Below are 18722 nucleotides of genomic sequence, written 5' to 3'. Positions count from 1 at the left end.
CTTGCCAACTCATTACTTCAAGTGCTTATAATTTTAATTATCAATGTGTAAAAATTATAAAAAAATGATGATATGAATGTGTAAATCGAGCTTAATGTATCAAGATCCCGCATTACTACATTTTCCCTTAACTATAAATCTATAAAACTCGCCAAAGTGGAGTATTTGAATAGTGTAGAAGTAAAAGTGTTGTAAGTACCACAACAACAAAGCCTTAGTCCCAAAATGATTTGGGGTAGTAAAAGTGTTGTAAATAATATATAAAAACGCCCTAAGGAAGTTTATAAATAGGAAAGGATGTGATAATTAGAAGGAAAAATGGGAGGACATCACTTGACACTTGTCGTTTTTTAGTTTGTCTTTATTTTACAAATTTAAAAAAAAAAAATCAGCCTCCATGCTATAACTCCATCTTCCCTTCACTCTCCTCCCACCGGGCTGGGGTTTGCAAGGGGTTGTGGGTGGGTTCTGGGGAAAAGAAAGAAGAGATAAGAATGGGGACTGCCGGCGTAGAAGGGGAAAGCATGGGTGGGCGCGAGAAGGTGTACGTTGTCGTGGTAAGGGTGGTGGTTAGTGTGGTGTGAGGGTTGTGATGTGGTAGGGGCTATGGATGGGGGTGAAAATGGAGGTCTAAGAAAATTCGTTAGAAGAAGTAAAGAGTTTAGGAAGGAAATTAGAAAGGTTAACCTATTTAACTGGTAACCTGTAAAATAGCCTATTAAAAGAAGATTAATGACCAAAGTGGGTTTGCCTCGTAATAATCAAAAGGTGGGATTATTATTGTCAGACCGGGTAAAGGTGAGATTATTTATTTTCATTTTCCCTAATTACAATGGATGTGACGTGTTTTGAAAATGCCGAATCTTAATTTTTTTTCAGGGGAAACTAAAGGATATCTTGCCTTTTCACTTGTCAATTGTGATTATTTTATTGCAACTAAATCACGTGATTTTGATAGATTGGTGATTTCTAATGGAAATTTATTCATTATTTCCTAATTATATTATTGATCCTTATTGTCTTAGGGGTTAGCTTTTCTTTCGCCCGCTTTTTGTTTTGAAGCCAATTCTTGTAAAATTTGATGATGACTGACATTGCCACCTCCCTGCCAGTCACTCGGCTTTGTTAAAAACATTTTATATTGTTGCCTTGGTCGCATTATTTAAACTTCAAGTACCGAAAATGCTTTACATTTAACTAACATTTTTTTTGTGATTCTTTCTTTGTTTTGCATTTATCATTCAGCCCAAGTCTAACCAATAACCTTGTCAGTATTTCCAGGAGCAGTCTACCAACACTTAGGTTTTCTTAATTATATTCAGTTGGCTTCTAGGTGAAAATTTCCTACTATGCTAAAGAACTTTTGCAATAGGAGATAGTTTATATCTAGTTTGACGAAGTGATTTATGTACATAGTTTTGGAGCATTGGTGATGATGCAATTAATCACGGAACACATACTATAATTCTCGAGTTTGTATGTGCTTGAGGACTACTTTTTATTTTTTAAAATTTTTATTTCAGGAAACACTACAGAACAACCTTATATCATTGTTTGACCATTTTTGTGACTAAAAAAGAAATTACTTTTAAGTAATTTGTTTTTGAAAACTTAATTCTCTTCCCCTATTTACGTTTCCTATGCTCTTCGCCCTGTCACTGATTAAACTCAAGTGCCTTTATCCTCTCCAGTAAGCACCACCTCTTATTCATACCACTAGTCAATATATATCTCCTTCTAAGAACTTGTTTTGTACACCCGGGTATGCCTTCCTCTAGGTGCACCCAGGGGCATTTTCGTAATTTTCCACTTAGTTTGTCCTGCTGTACTTTCTCCCTCTTTCCTCCTCTTTCACGATTTAATTCATAAATCTCTTCAAATTATAGAAATTGAAAACAAAAATTGTTCAACAAATTTGTAGAGCATAATTGATGATGAATTTATCAAATACATATAAATCAAAATAATTCCTAAATTTAAAATTAAATCAAACAAAGATCGTAACGTTGAAGGTCACACCGGAGTTCAGCAACGCGAAGGTGGTGCAACTCCTCAAGCTACTTCCCGACATCATCGCCGGAATTTTCGCCGGCGACGTTGAAGGTGAAGCAGCGTTTAAAGTCTCTATAGATGAGAGGAGTGAAGTGAGAGAATGAGTTGCGTTTCTGGAGAAAGAAAATTTTGTGTTGATTGGAGAGAGCATGCCTTGCTGCTGCTGTCGAAACAGGTTGAAAACAGTAGATTTATTACTTATGAGTAGGGGAATAAAGACATGAGAGCCTAGGCGCGAGGCGCAAAGCGGAGGCTCGCGCCTCTTGGATACGAGGCGCACCTTAAGTGCCCAAAACCTTATAATTTACTTCTAGACCAAGATATAAGCCTTAAATAATCAAAATAACATATTATAAATGCATAAATTAACAAAGGAACTACAAGATACCCTTAAAAGGCGCTAATGGCATGAAACTCTCTAACTAAAAAGCAAATCACACATTCAACATAAAAAGTAAATCAAGTAGAAAGAAAAGCAAACATAGTAGGTCTTCAAGCTTGTTATATGGCATACTAAGACACTAGTAATCCATCTCCTCATCCGATGAATCATCATACACATCCTCCTCTTCTTGATAAGCCTCATCTCCACTTACATCCTCTTCCATCTCATCATCATAATTCTCATTATCATCATCATCATCTATCACAATTGTATGACGTGGTTTAGAAGTGGAGCCACTAGCAATTCCCTTTCCTTTATCAACTTTTGATGCTCCTCTAGTAGCATAGAAAGGTTCATTAGCTCCGGAGGCTTTACTAACTGTACTCCAAGTCAAGTCCTCCCCTTCAAATATAAAATCATTCTCCTCCTCTTCTTCCATTCTTCCAAGTAGCCACTCATTGCTTTCATCAATTTCATTTAAGACAATGGGATCAATGGTGTCTTTCCTCTTGTATCGCCGTTGCAATGCTCGATTATACTTGACATAAACCATGTCATTTAATCGACTTTGTGCCAATCGATTCCTCTTTTTAGAATGAAGCTGTAAAAATAGAATAATATAAGCTATTTAATGTAATAAAATAAAATCATATTACATAAATCAATAAAAGTGAAGGTACAAACCTGTTGAAAAACACCCCAATTTCTTTCACAACCTGTAGCACTTCAAGTGAGGCTAAGAATTTTGATGGAAAACATTTGGAGATTAGGAGTTGTTGCACCATAAGCTGGCCATCAATCTGCCGGAGATTTGGTCTTCCTTCCCCTAATTGCCATTGTACGACCAAAGAGACCGGTAGCATTCTTAAATTCATCCAACTCTGCAAGTATTTTATCTTGAGTTTCCACAACCGGAACTAGCCTTTCAATACAATCATACCAACCTTTCAAAACTTCCTCACAATTTACATTTACGGAATGATCATAATGAAGTTCCTGATTTAGATAAAAACCCGCCGCATGCAAAGGATGATGAAGTTGACTATCCCACCTTTTATCAACGATCTCAAATACCTTAATGTAGTTCTCTTCTCTTAATTCAAAAGTCTTCGCTATAGTCTCTTAAGCTCTATCCATGGCTTCATAAATGTATCCCATCGAAGGCTTTTTCTCACCATCGACAAGTCTAAGAACCTTAACAAGGGGACTTGTTAGCTTAAGAGCATACACCACATTCTTCCAAAAGCTTGCTTGCAAAATATAAGTTGCAATTCTCTTTCCTCCTGCTTCCTTTTGCCACTTGGAAGCACTCCATTCTTGAGAGGTTATCATCTTTCTCAAGTTGCCCTTTTGCTTATGAAATTGAGCTAGTGTAATGAAAGATGTTGCAAACCTAGTAATTGATGGCCTATGTAAATTTCTTTGTTGTGTGAACTTTCTCATCAAGTTCACCAGAGAGGTATGATTATAAATATAGCCATTGATGAACATGCACTTCTTTAGTGCATTCAAAACTCTTGGTAGTTTGCCAATGTCTTCTAACATCAAATCAATACAATGAGCAGCACAAGGAGTCCAATAAAGATGAGGTCTCTTGATTCAAGTTTTTTTTCCTACAATTCACAAAAAGGAAAAAAAAAAGTATTAAATAAAAACTTACAAAGCAAAATAATTAGTAAAATTTAATTGAACATATCACAAGAGTGACAAGACTATTTACTAATTCATACCGGCTTTGACATAATTGGATGCATTGTCCGTCACCACTTGAACAACATTTTCCTCTCCAATATCATCCACCATCTTATCTAGAAGTTTATACAATAACTCCGCATCTTTCACAACATCCGAAACATCCAATGATCTTATGAACACAGAACCCTTAGGAGAATTGACAAGGAAGTTTATAATATCCTTTTGGACAACCGAATCACGCCATCCATCGGATAAAATTGAACAACCTTTACTTGCCCACTCTTTCTTGTTCTCCTCTACTTGCATCTCAACATCTTTCACTTCTTTGTTCAAGATAGGAACTCTAAGCTCATACATACTTGGTGGTTTTAATCCGGGACCATATTGACCAATAGCTTCAATCATTGCTCCAAAGCTAGCATAGGTAGCCGCATTGAATGGAATTCCCGTATCATAAAACCACGTACCAATTGTCCTACAAGTTTTCTCCCTTAACTCCTTATCACAAGCACCAAAAATTCCTTTCCTTTCCTTCCTAGCTTGCATTACTTCTTTAGGAGTTGAAGTGATAAACATATCCAAAGGACCTTTGTGCCTAGGCTTCTTAACAACTTTTTCACGTTTTGTGACAACATCTTCCTCTTCTTCATCAACATCATCCGTTTCAAGTTGGGACATGCTTGGCATCATTTGACTATCCACTTTTGCTTGAGCTTTGTTTATCATAAAAGTCTTAACTTCCTCCCTCACATGTTCTGGACATTTAGGACATTTAGTGACATTTCTAAAGTCACCAACTAAGTGTTGTTTTAAACGATGTGCCCCTCCCTTAGTCACTTTACCACAAAAACTACAAAGCCAATTAACTCTATTATTAGGTTCCGGTTTTCCATATTTTCTAGTTGAGTCGGGATCGGATGATCCGGTGGAAGGAAGAGACTCTTCATCCATGCCTATAACAGAAAACAGTATCAATTTCCGTCAAAAAAAAAAATAAAAAAAAAAAAAAACAAAAAACAATAACAAAATAAATATATATACAGAGAAAAACAAAAAAAATTGGAACCAAAAAACTAAAATAAATAAACTGGAAAGCCAAAAAAAAAAAAAAAAAAAAAACAGAATATAAAATCAGAACACAGAAGATAAAAAAACAAATTTTAAAAACACGGTTAAAAGATAAAAAAAAAAAAAAAAAAAAAAAGAACAAATAAGGTATACAATTCCTCAAAAAAAAAAAGCAGTACAAAAAACGAAAAAAAAAAAAAAAAAAAAAAAGCAAGCTAACCTGGTTTTCGGCGAGATCCACCACAGCTTGGGTCGTTTCCGGCGAGAATCAGCAAGTTCCGGCGAGATTTGGCAGGTTTCCGGCGAGAATTGGTTGAGACCCAACGAGAATTGCCTGGTTTCTGGAAGCTAGGGTTTTAATTTTCAAATAGATATGTTTTCTCTCTCTTCTATTTCTTTAATTAAAGCCTGGGTTTTTTTTTAATAAATTGTAGTTGCACGTGTCTTAAACGCGCTTACATCTAAAAGGCGTCGCCTCACAGCGCCTCACGCCTCAAGGCAAAAGCGCTTGAGGCGCGCGCGCCACGCTTTTACACAGTGAGGCGCTTTGCATACCGCCTCGCTTCGCCTCGCGCCTCAAGTGTGCCTAGGCGCGCTTTTTAAAACTAAGAATATTGTTTTGCTCATTTAATAATAAATGAGCAAATTATTTGTTCATTTATTAAATGAGCAAATTATTTGTTCATTTATTAAATGAGCAAATTATTTGTTCATTTATTAAATGAGCAAATGAACCCGGGTTGTACGGTACACCCGGGTGTATATAACAAATTCTATCTCCTTCCACATATCACTATGTTCTGATTACACAACAATGCAATAGAAAGGGAAGGGTGAAGATGTTGAGCAGCAACAACCAGTTGGGTGTTAAGCTAGTGAACTGTGGCAGATCAGGGGCCAGAAACATCAGTGGTTGTTACAGAGCATAAGCTTCCCCTATATACTTTTCCTCTGCTCCCCCCCCTTCCCATTCGTCACTGCTCAACCCGAAGTGCCACCAACTGAACAGCCCTCTTAACTACTTTAACTACCATTCCATCTCCACAGGCCTGCACCACCAGTCGATGCATCTCTTTCCCCATATGGGCAATATCACAATGTTTCTGATAACACAGATCATTATAAAGGAGGGGTGTCAATTAGCAACAGCCATTAGGGTTTTCAGTTGGTTAATAGAGTCATGTCTGGGGCAGAAGCTTTTGTGGTTGTCATAGAGTATAAACTGGCGACTGCAGCAAGTCAGAGGTCATAGGGTTGGTGTTGTGGTAGCTATATGTGGTTGCTGAGATGGGGGTTCAAAGGGAGGATGGGAGGGGGGGGGGGGGCTTTTTATGCAGTGGTCCTGACTAATGGTGTGGGAAGGCGCTGGTGGCTGGTCAGATGCTGTCATTTTTTTTGAGATTGTACATGGTGGAGGACTGGATGGTATAGAGGAGATACCAAGATAAGCGATTTTCATATTATTTTATTTCATATAATATTTCTTTTAGTGAAAATTAAATGTAAGTTTATAATATTTGTTATATGTGGATGGTATTGTAAAATTCGTAAAATGAATCACATGACATTTAATGAAGGGGGAAAAAAGGAAGAAAAAGCACCATGTTTCCTAACATTATGTTTGTGCATTTTTCTTTTATAGCATGTGAGATAATCTATCTCTCTGTGGCTGATTCTGAAATTTTCAAAATTGATGTTTATGTTTTTATGTTATGTTCGTTGTTCATTCCCTCATTAGCTTGGGTAATAAAGCTATCGAGTATGCAAAAACTTAAGCTTAATTGATTGCTTTACTAAATCATGCTGATGTGCTGTTTCAACAATGTTGCAGAAAGAACAGTGGAGAGAAGAGACAAAAAAGATGATTTGCGAGAATCATCTCGAAAACGGCACCGCAGTACGAGTCGTAGTGGGAGCCCACCACTCAGAGGATCGAATAGAGAGACGGAAGATGCTGACAGGGATTACCGTGCTAAGGACAGATCTAAATCTCAAGATTCAGACAGTGAAAGGATCAAAAATAGAAAAGACCTTGAGAAGAGTGGTTATGAGAGGGATGATCATCAGAGAGATAGGGGGCAAGATAGAGACAAAGATAGAAGACGAAGAGTAAAGTAATTGATGAATTTGGCCTTTTCTTCTGTACTGGCTTGAGTCTTGAAGATGGCTCTAACTGAAAGTTTGCGAGTTACAAATGGATGGCTTTGTGCTTGAATGAAAGTATTCATTTAGATGTATAAAATTTGCAGTTTTTCACCTTTGTTAGATTTGTCTAAAGTTTAGCTGTGTTGAGTAATTGTTTTATATGAAAGAAAAGTCCTCATTCATGTGTTATCGGTGCTTGGTCAAGTGGCTGTTTTCGGTGCTTGGTCAAGTCCTGCAGCTGCTTCTCACTTAGATAAATAGAAAGGCCATAGAAGGATTATAGTTGTGTCTGGGTAAGGCAAAAATAAAAGTTCCAAATTGGAGGTTTAACATCAATTTGCCCCTCTTCTGGTCCTCCAAATACTGGGACGGTTAAGCTTGGTTTTTTGCTCAGCTTTGGGCTATTTGGTTGGCTATCTTTTTCTTCTCCGGATATGATATTTTGGATAGCTGCAGATTTAGTCGCTAGAAATTCACAGGCCTTTTAGTTCAAACGCCAAATTTATTTATGCGTACCTATTAATAACTCTTCCTCTCCAGATTCTATTTGTGCGTACCTATTAATAACTCTTCCTCTCCAGATTCTATTTGTGCGTACCTATTATCTCACATGTCTATTGGAAATATATTCTGAGTCGGTGGATGTGTGTTTAATTTTTGACGGCGCGTGGTCGTCATTGGACAATTGTACTGGTATGGGTTGGATTCTTCGGTCGTTTGACTCTTCGCAAGTACTTGGAGGTGGTGCCAGGGCTTGTTACTCAGCTTCAGATTTGCAGGCAGAATTCCAAGCATGTCTGTGGGCACTATAAATGGGTATTCGGAAAGGCTATAGTCGGATTCTCATGTACACAGATTGTTCTACCTTATTGTACGTGCTATCTGATTCGGGTTTAGTTCCCATTTCTTCGACGTGGTTATTTCATGAGTCATTATGTGTGCAGGCTTACAAAGTTTCCTCGTTTTTGGGTTAACTCGGCTCATTGGTTGGCCACGAAACCCCGACGTCAGCTTTTGTATTTTATTTTGACTTGTTTGTTTATTAGCTCTTCTAAAACTGAAAAAAAAAAAAACAATCGCAAAGTTGTCTAACTTCTACTTTGACAAGTTTATCCCTGATATGCTTATGTAGTCATGTTGGACTTTTCCATGGCAAATCATTCACAAATTTTATTTCTGATAAAATTCTTTAGGACCTTAAGCTTGCTAATGGCTTTATACAATAGAAGTACAGACTTTTCTATCATTGCATATCAATAGAAGAAATTTGTTTATCATTGCATATTATTATGGCGAACCTAATCTTGCTAATGGCTTTATACAATTAATTTCAAAAGAAGAAATTTGTACAAAAAAAAGAAATTTGTCTATCATAGCATATTTGTACAAAAGAAGCTTGCTTAGGTTAGGCCATATTAATTGCATATTAGGCCATATTAATATGCAATGATAGGTTAAGCCACGAATGCCTAACCTAAGCTTGCTAATGGCTTTATACAATTAATTTCAAATTTCTTCGTTTGGTTGAGGAAAAACTTAGTTCAAACTAGTGTACTACTAAATTTTTTAATTAACTTTAAAATATATTGGGAAATTCTTTAATATGACCTTTGATTATTTCAAGTTACATTTAGAAAATATTTATTCCGCCCTGTTTTAAAATATGTGGCCCATTTTTCAAAAAAAAAAAAAATATGTGGCCCATTGTTTTTGTATAATAGAATCAATTTGTTTTTGTTGGTATTTAATAGAGAAAATCAAGTTTATAAGTATGATGTACAAAATGTTGTTAATCAATACGGTTATTTTAGTAAATTAATGAGGAGTAGTTTGATTAACTGGAGGCTCCTCTTACCTAATATATATCTATCTATATCTATACTAACTATTTTAAAACACAAACCATCATCCCCATCAAACCACATGTAAATTTTATTTTTCACCAATGCACATGTCACCTTCATTCATTAATTAATCTCCTTTTTTATATTACAAAAAAAAATAGCTTTAATTCAATACATGTATGATTGTTATTTCTTATTTCATTCATTTTCTCCTAACTTAATATATTCTACAATTACATTTAATTTTCACCTTTCTTCTCTTTTATAAACTATTTATTTTCCAATTAAAACATATTATATATATAAAAAAAAAAAAAATTATGCTATACACCTTTAAATATTCCGTGCATTGCACGTGCCAGAAGACTAGTTTAAATATAAGTTTTAATCTTATATCAAAATCACTAATTTACCCCTAGTTAGCACAACATTACTAGTTTAAATATAAGTTTTAATCTTTATCAAAATCACTAATTTACCCCTAGTTAGCACAACATTACTACATAAATCTACCATTAAATCCACCGGAACCACCCCATCATTAATCTCACCATTGCTTAGCCACCACCACTGCTACAGCTAGAAGAATCACCACCGTTTAGGCCCCAACACCACCCACCCTTAGGCCCCAACAACAATTTTGCCATGAAATAAACTTGGATTATTTTTTATCGACATCAACTTGGATTTTCTCCTTGTATAAATAAGAGGAATTTCCCAAAAATATATATATTTTTTCTTTTACTACCTATATAAAAGCTACTATTACATTTAACCGCCTTAAACAAATTTTACTTTGTTTTACTACTTTTAAAAGCAAAAAGTTTTGATTTTGTTACAACTACTCCCTCTGTTTCTCAAAAGTTGACACACTTGAGAAGTATTTATCTCAATGTATATTATTGACAACTACACTAACGTGCATTAACACCTTACAAAACCAGACATGAATAAAAAAAGAGAATTTGACTCCCATAATTTGAACCCTGAGAATACATTCCAACAATCTGACAGAAGATGTGACGCTGGTTCAATCAACAAGAGATGGAAATAAAATGTAGGCTCAAACCATTAAAAGTTACAAGGTATTTTAGATGCAGTAATCTTATCTCACTCATAAGACGGAAGCCACAATTAAAACTCTACTTGTTACGTTTAGACGCACGCCTTCCTTGTCCCTTCTTTGGAGGTCCTTTTCCACGACGCTTCAACATTTGATTCTTACTCAAGCGCCTGGATGCATAGTAGATAAGTCAGCCAAGATATATAAAAATCAAACCTAACGATGAAATATAGAAGTATGTACATCAATACATAACTATGGGCCACAAATCAACATTGATCTATGCATATATGGCACAATTCAACTATATTTTGTTACTGTCTGGTTAGTAAAAGTACAACTCAGTTTAGTACTAGTATTCGAATGCTTTCATTTACTTCTGCATGAACTATCACTGAACCATTGCTAAATTAAATTAAAATTGTTTTAAAATGATAAATTAAAATAGAAATAAAAAAGAAGATTAAAATGACTGAATAAAGAATAACAAGCTATGGATAACAGCCAAAAGAAAACCTTTGAGTAAACTTAAGACCAGTTCATTCACAAACAAAGGCCTTAAGAGAAAAACAGTGACTTTTTTACTTCAGCTTGTCACACTTAGGTCATACACATTGCTCTTAGCAGCAAGTCATGGCTATTCGACAACATTTTCAAGATAAACAACTACACACTGTAAACTGGGAAGAAAAAACTTCATTTTGCTTCTTTTGCCCACTTTAACAGTTCATTCAATTCTTTCTTATCCAAGAAATTTGTTTTTGAAAGTAAATGGATTTGATGAAGCAACAAAGAGATGGCTTTAAATAGATAATTTCGACCCATACATAAAACCTCATTCTGTACCTTGTGCTGATTCAAGATTGATGTACTATCCTGCATACCTTAATTGTTACCGAAAGTTACAAAGCTACTCTGGAAAATTTTCAGTGTTTTCCAGATCTTTTCAAACTTTTATATCACACCAAGATAACTGAGACCATGAGGTTGTTATACTTGATATATAACTATACAGAATGATGATGGAGATATGGCAGAGGTGTTGCACATTGATATGCCACCTTGTCATTTGATGATATGTAAGCTTGCATAAATATTCAAAAGGCAAGACCTCAAGAAAGATTTTTGAGAAATCACTTAGGAATTCATGTCATTTCTTCCTAGGTAGACCATATCAAGAACATGCACAAAATAAATTAGTGACCTAGGTAAGACAAAATTCAAACTTGCATTTTGCATATTTTGCCACCCAAGTAAAGGTAGTAAGTATGCTCTTGAATGCTAGAGATTTTGACAAGGTAATGCTAGAAAAAAGGATGGATTATGTACAAGAAATGTGAGAAGTTGCTCAGACATAATTTTTGATATGGATTTATGCCTCACTTTATTCAAACATTGACATGAAGATAATTTCTTTACTAAGGCTTTACTCTAATCACCTTGTGTAGGTGTTCAAATATGAATCTTTTATGCTGTGATGTGGCAAGTAAGGTTTGGTCTAATTCTCATGCCTAAATCTTTATATTTTTGCAGCGTCTTAATTTTGTCTTTGAAAGTCATATCTTTATGGTTCTCTCTGAATTTTCTTGTTTTGGTCTAGCTGGTGTGAATTTTTCTAATCTAATTTGACAAAATGAGTAAAAAGAATAAAGTGATGAAAGCAAAGACCAACTCCTAGAAGTTGCCTAATGGATTTCTTACCAAATTAACAAGATTAACTTAATTCAATGGGTGGCCTTGCCAATTAAATCTATCTATTGATGCAAACAAGAACACCTCTATTCCATTGACAAGTTGAAGAATTCACCAAACAAGAGTTTGTTTAAGACTTAACCCTGTGTTGAACTTGATATACTTATGGGTGCATAACAATGTATAAAATGTGTTTGGTGCAATTGATGAAGTGTCTAAGTGCACAATAATTAAGAAAATTAAAAGGATTTATATAAGTAGTATCAGGTGGCTTTGGATTACTTTGTGTTTGTACAAGTGCAACCTTCTAAATTTTGACAGAAGATGAGATTTTTCCAATTGGCCCAAAAAGATAGGAAAAATTGAGTGAAAGCTTATTGTTTACCAATATGTTGCTTGAATATATTTTACAAGCAACTATATGGCGAAAGGGAATCTGGCAATTTATTAACATAGATTATCAGATTTGTGATTCTAGATTCTCACTATGTCACTTTTAAATTTCCAAGTGAGTTGCACTGTCTTAACTTTTATCCATCTTCATTGACCTTTTACTTCCTTATTTATCCCCACTACTTATCTCGTCACAAGTTGCTAGAATTTGCATAATTTTGAAGTTTCAATTAGTCAATAAACATAATGTTATTAGTATTAATAATCTTCATATATCATCACCCTTCATCAATTTCATGATTTACTTTATAATAGTAACTCGAAAATTTGAACAGTAATAGTTACTTATTTGTTGCTACTTTTTACCGGCCATTCCTACATAGCTATTTCAAAATACTACAAAACTCCACTGTCCGTGTAATGGGTTACTGATTGCATGTTTTACATGTTCATTAAAAAAAAAAAAAAGTAAGTTTTGGGATGCAGCCCAAGCCAATCATGTTCCGTACCTTCTAAACCATCCTTTAGTGCCTCAGAGTAGGAAATTAACTAGGGTCATTGATCTAAGTATCCATAAAATGCATTGTCTTAGTATAAAATTTGAGTTGCTGAATTTATATTTGGGATGCATTGTCTTAGTATAAAATTTGAGTTGCCCCTGCTGATATACCTACAAACACGGCCACTATAGACCTTGAGAGATAAACATAAAAGCCAACTTGTAGACAACATTATTGAGAACCTAAATTTGCATAAAGTACCCAAATGTTATATAGTAATTACTGATTACTTCAACTTGCGACTCTCTCGAAAAACAAAGAAATTGAAGACTAAGCATACTTCAATCCAATCAATAGCCACTCTTATTCAAATTTAAAATACAAATATTCTATTAGTATGTTTGGATACTAATGGTGGTGGGAAGCCACTTTTCTCCAATATAATTATGAATTTCTTCCCTTCCCCTCCCTTTCACTAATGTATTCTTACAATACACGACACTGTTGTGTTTGAAAAGAATAAATGAGCTTGCATTTCCCCCTCTAACCCTTTTCCTAATACGGAATAATTTGATTAATTAAAAAGTACGGAATTCAATCCCTACATTTCCTTTATGTTCCACTCCATTCCTTCCCTCAACCCATATCAAAACAGAAACTAAATCCATCACTTTCCCTCCCCGTCTCTTACCTTTCGATTCGTCCCATTTAAACCTACCATATTTCTACTCATTGTTACTCAATTACTTAACAGATAAACACCGCAAACAAAACTCACTGAACAACAACACAGACAAAAGCATTGGCGAACATTCGAACAGATGGTAGACATGTATAACCAAGTAACATAATGCCAAAAGACGAACAAAGAAAATGAATCAAGAAATGAAAAAGTAGTAGTTATACTCTTGTTGTTGGCGATCCATGATAAGAGGGTCATCATGCTTAACATCGTAAGGGTACCACTCAGCAACTTTGTCACCAATAAGCTTCTTCCTAAGTACCTTATGAGCGGATCGTTGGGCAGTAAGGTTAAGGACATGCCCAAATATGTGTGCCCTTGCTTCAGCCACTCCTTTCACCACTGCCGATGCCACCACATTCTTTAGCGCTGCCGCCGAACTCATCAATGGCAGAATTCTTAGACCTAAAATTTATAATCAGAATCAATTAACCACATTTTATAAAGTTAGGGAAATCGTTCAATAACTCATCAACATTCGTAGAAAAGACCTCTTACCGCAGAAGTTGCTTCAATGTAGGAGTGAAAACTCACAAGATGCTGTAAGGAGGATTTCAATGGAGGCGAGGCAGCTTAAAACTGAAAATATTTCAAATGGGCAAAAATAATTTTACTTTTGAAGCTAACATTGTTTTGTCTTACACAGGAGATGGGCTTGCGGTGGTTGACCCAATTCAACCACCTCTAGCGCGATGGTCAGCCTTATTTGGAATTGTCGGGGGATTAAAAGCCCAACTACCCCGATTATTCCCATTTTGAAAAGACTTGTTGGGTCTTTTGACCCGGATTTCATTTTTTCTTTCGAAAACTAAAAGTAATTCGGATGTAGTCTTTAATCGTCTTAGAAGCTTAGTTTTAATTTTTATAAAGGTGTCAATCCTAGGGATCTTAGTGGTGGTTTGTGGCTAGGATGGAAAAACAACACTTTGTTTGATGTTGTTTTTGTTTATGTCAACTTCATTGTTGTAGATGTCAACGATATTATTAATGGAAAATGGAGGTTGATTTTGGTGTACGGGGAACCTAGTACTTCACAAAGGGGGGAAGTTTGGGATTGTCTCAATGAATGGACTAATCCAAACATTAATTTACCAACCACTTTAGTAAGCGATTTCAACCAAGTAGATACACAATTAGACAAATCCGGGGAGAAATTGTCTTCCACAAGAGGTGCAAATTTGTTTAATGAATGGAAAGCCTTAAATCATTTACATGATATCGTTTATGAGGGGCCTAAGTTTACTTGGTCTAATGGGAGAGAGGGGAACGAGCTAGTTTTAGAACGATTAGACAAGGGTTACGCTAATCCTTGTTGGCTAAATAAATTCCCACACGCTCACATCATACACAACCCCATTCAAATCTCGGATCATGCTCCAATTATTTTTAACAATCAACACTCAAAAAAGAAAAAAAGGAGCAACTACAAATTGGAACATTGGAGCCTTAATTACAGTGAATGCATAGAAGCAACACAAAGGGGATGGCAGGTAAATCAGAATGGATCCCCTATGTACAAACTAATGCGAAGAACTCAACAAGCGAAAAAGGAAATTAAGAGGTGGACTCTTGATAAAATGGAGGAGTGGAATGGGACTTGGGATAAATTTGAAAAAGACTTATTAGAGGCCCAATTAATCATGGAAGACGAAGGTAATGACGAGGAGTTTAAGGAAATCAACAAAAAATTGGAGGAATACTCTTCGAATCTCGTTGTTTATTGGAGACAAAGAGCAAAAATAAATTGGAATTATGCAGGGGAGAGGATGGAGAATGGATTACTGAAGAACATGAAATTGCAGGGATAGCAGCAAACTACTTCAAGAACATATATGGGGGAAGTGACCCTCCTATTAATGGCACCAGGAGGGGTGAAATTGAACAAGGAGTTAGAGGAATCACAAGAAATCTCACTGAGGATCAGAGAGATATGCTCTCCAAACCGTACTCAAGAAAGGAGATCAAAAATGCTCTTTTTGCTATGAAACCGTGGAAAGCACCGGGGACAGACGGGATTCCAACAGGTTTTTATCAAAAAAATTGGAACTGGATTTGATTAGGGGATTTTGCTCCCACCAATCGGAATGCGCCACGTGGGCCAATCAAGTCCTGCCAAGTGTCCCCCAGTTGGAACTGTCAGGGCTTGCCACGTGGCACACGCTTATTCGTCCACCTTGGACCTATTATGTCATGACACGTGGCATACTCCATGCCTAATGGAGAAACCGGCCACCCAGGCCCAACTTTCGAGGGAAGCCCAATCAGCCCTAGGTTAACCTAAACCTAGGATTGGCACGTTTCCCAAGGTTATAAATACCTCCCTTAATCCTCATTAAGGGAGATAACACGCTAAAAACGCAGATTACGCACATTAAACACTCTCACCTAGAGAGACCCAATCACTTTAATTTCCGCATTAATTACTCCTTAATCAAGTACTAACTTGACCGTCGGAGGCGGATCTCCAACCATCCGGAGCATCCGTTTGTTTTGCAGGTACAGGCGTCCGGTTCCAGTCTCGGAATTGTAACTCTCCCGCAGGACATCAGAAAACCCCGAAACATTTGGCGCCGTCTGTGGGGAGAGTACTTCTGAGATGGCATCCAAGTCTGTACCGACTCCTAAAGAGAGGCGTCCCCTAGACGACCCTCAAGTTCAGTCGGACCACGATACTGAGAATGAATTTGAAGTTGAAGCTCACACAGCTTCAGACGGGACCCTAAGGGCCCGACGTACCCGTCATACCGAAAGGAGGGAACGGGAACATCTTCAAACTGGAAGTGAGCCAGCAGGCGCACCGCCTGTTCGGCAGCAGCCGACTGATGGGTCTGCTCCCATCACAAGGAACGAACTCATGACCTTCATGAGGGACTTCAAGGGAGAAATTCAAGAGTTGATCAACAAGAAGCCGCCTGCTCTGGACAAGGAGCAGTCGGCTAAGAAACCCTCCACTTCACTGAAGAGGAAACAAGTTCAAGGGCGAGAGGCGACCCCTCATCCTAAATCTAGGAAGTGGGAGCCACCTGCCCTTGATTTCACAAAATACCGTTTTCCTATTCCAGGAAATAGGAAACTTGTTCGTCATATTCAGGCGGACGGGTCGAGGAAAACATACACAGACGCTCGGCTACTGCTAGAGCAGAAGAAGAGTAGCCGATTGTCAGAGTCGGCCTCTACTTCAAACTTCCAAGACAATCTGCGAAATACCTCGATGAGGCATACTCAGTCGTATCATGAGAGTCAGTCAGGTGGCACCTCCCGTCAGTCCGGCTTTCATAGCGACCAGGCGGTACCAAACTTACCGTTTATACCGCAACAACAGTATTTTTTACAGCCACCTCCGTTTGGTGGACATGCAGCAAAAAGTGTCCAACCTATGGACTGGCAGCTACGGTTGCTTAGACTTGGTGAACAGCCGTCGGCCTTCTCCAAGGAAATTACTGAAGCCGCTCAGCCGGCCAAAGTGAAAAATGTATTAGTAGGCGCCTATGACGGCACTGCTAACCCAGAAGACCATCTGATGGCATTCACCAACCTGATGTACCTTCAAGGGTTGGATGATCCCACTTGGTGCAAGTGTTTCCCAGCGACTCTCAAAGGAATCGCACAACAATGGTTCGGCAACATGCCGACTGGTTGTGTAAATAACTTCAAGACGCTTGCCTACTTATTCACCTCCAACTTCGCCATGAACATCCCTGCGAAGAAGACGACCCTTGATTTAGGAACAATTCAGCAGGGCGAGAAGGAGGGGCTTCGTTCTTACATCAGGCGGTTTAACCTGATGAGAATACAGATTCAAGGGTTACCGGATGAAGTAGCCTATACTGACTTTTTCAGAGGTCTCAAAGACGGGTCGACCTTCAAATTTGATTTGGTCCGAAAGAGGGTGGCGACTCTTCAAGAGGCCTTGATTGAAGCGGAAGCCTATATACAGGCGACTGATCTTTGTACGGTAAAACAGTCAGACGGGAAAAGGTCCAACAAAAGAGAAGGACGACATAAACAGTCGTCAAACAAAGACGAGAAGAGAAAAGAGGTCTGGGCGGCTGATTCCTCTAAACAGCTGGCCCAGAAAAAGAAAAAAGAATTCAAACCATTCTCCCCAAAGTATGCGTTTAACAAGGATAGCCAGTTTATCCTAAAGGAAATCAAGGGACGAATCTCAATTGAGAAGCCGGTCCCCATGAAGGGTTCTGCAAACAACCGGAACCAAGATAAATTCTGTGCTTATCATGAAGATGTTGGTCATCACACCAATGAATGCATCAGTCTCATGCGGTATCTGGACCGCCTGACTGAGCAAGGTGATCTTGACACTTATGTCAAGAAATCTACGGGGAACACTTCCTCAAAAAAGCAGTCGACCAAAAAGAATCAACAGGCCGACAGCTCCGATACAGATGATGCAGTCGTCTACACCATTGCAGGCGGCTTCTCAGGAGGCGGCCCCACTATTAGGGGCAACAAAGACAACATCAGACGGTTAGATGTAAATTCCGTTCACCAAGAACGACCCTCCAAAAATTCATTTCCTGAGATTGTCATCACTGAAGAAGATCTAGGAGGGGTAAGAGGGCCGCATGACGACCCTATCGTTATTGAATGTAAAGTGGCCAACCAGAGAGTTGGCCGAATCCTCATAGATACCGGAAGCTCCTCAGATCTCATCAGTAGCAAATGTCTGTCGAAACTAAAATATCAGACTGACTGCATACATCCGGCATCATACCCTTTAGTAGGGTTTGGAGGAGGAGTCGTCCATCCAGTGGGACGAGTGGATTTACCCATCCGCCTGGGCGAAAAAGGGGAAGGACGACACATGGTAGTCCGGTTCCTGGTAGTAGAAGAACTCTCGGCCTACAACATGATTCTGGGACGACCAACCCTGAATAATTCCAAGGCTGTTATAATCCCATCTCTTATGTTGCTCAAGTTTGAGAGGGATAATGGAACAGTCGGGTCCCTAAGGGGAGATCAGAAGATGGCCCGAGAGTGCTATCTCTCGGATGTCAAGCCCACTGTTAAGGCCACAGGGTCGAGTGGTGGAAAAATAGACCTTGACAATGTCAAGGAGAGTGCGCCTGTTCAAGAAGCAGGCGGCAAGAAGAGAAAGGCATCCCAGACAGGGGCCGCAAGAAAA

The 18722-nt window shown here is 37.8% G+C and overlaps 2 protein-coding genes across 2 annotated transcripts in view; one reads left to right on the top strand and one right to left on the bottom strand.

Moving 5' to 3' along the window:
• The window catches only part of LOC110715240 (protein RRC1-like), a 34011-nt gene extending 26693 nt beyond the window's left edge, over positions 1-7318 (top strand). Inside the window, exon 18 of the mRNA XM_021893809.1 lies at positions 7032-7318. Coding sequence (XP_021749501.1) covers positions 7032-7318 — 287 coding nt within the window. The remainder of the gene's footprint in view (positions 1-7031) is intronic.
• A 2735-nt stretch (positions 7319-10053) lies between these two features.
• Positions 10054-14246, bottom strand: LOC110715233. Its single transcript, XM_021893803.1, has 3 exons — positions 14078-14246; positions 13744-13984; positions 10054-10422 (listed from the first exon to the last, which is right to left on the bottom strand). Exons 2-3 carry the CDS (start codon positions 13962-13964, stop codon positions 10332-10334), a joined length of 312 nt encoding a protein of 103 aa, XP_021749495.1. The 5' UTR covers positions 13965-13984; positions 14078-14246; the 3' UTR covers positions 10054-10331.
• Between the last annotated feature and the right edge of the window lie 4476 nt (positions 14247-18722).

This window comes from Chenopodium quinoa, unplaced genomic scaffold, assembly GCF_001683475.1.
Source record: "Chenopodium quinoa cultivar QQ74 unplaced genomic scaffold, ASM168347v1, whole genome shotgun sequence".
NCBI classification, from domain to species: Eukaryota; Viridiplantae; Streptophyta; class Magnoliopsida; order Caryophyllales; family Amaranthaceae; genus Chenopodium; species Chenopodium quinoa.
The sequence above is the reverse complement of the archived record's forward strand: the minus strand, read 5'-3'. Positions and strand labels throughout refer to the sequence as shown.

What these genes read in the sequence shown, in the direction of transcription:
- LOC110715233 (XM_021893803.1), bottom strand. Translation starts at nt 13,964, where the DNA reads ATGAGTTCGGCGGCAGCGCTAAAGAATGTGGTGGCATCGGCAGTGGTG. An exon ending in ATGGATCGCCAACAACAAGA is followed by an intron (nt 10,423 to 13,743) that starts GTATAACTACTA and finishes CTATGCATCCAG; the next exon opens with GCGCTTGAGTAAGAATCAAA.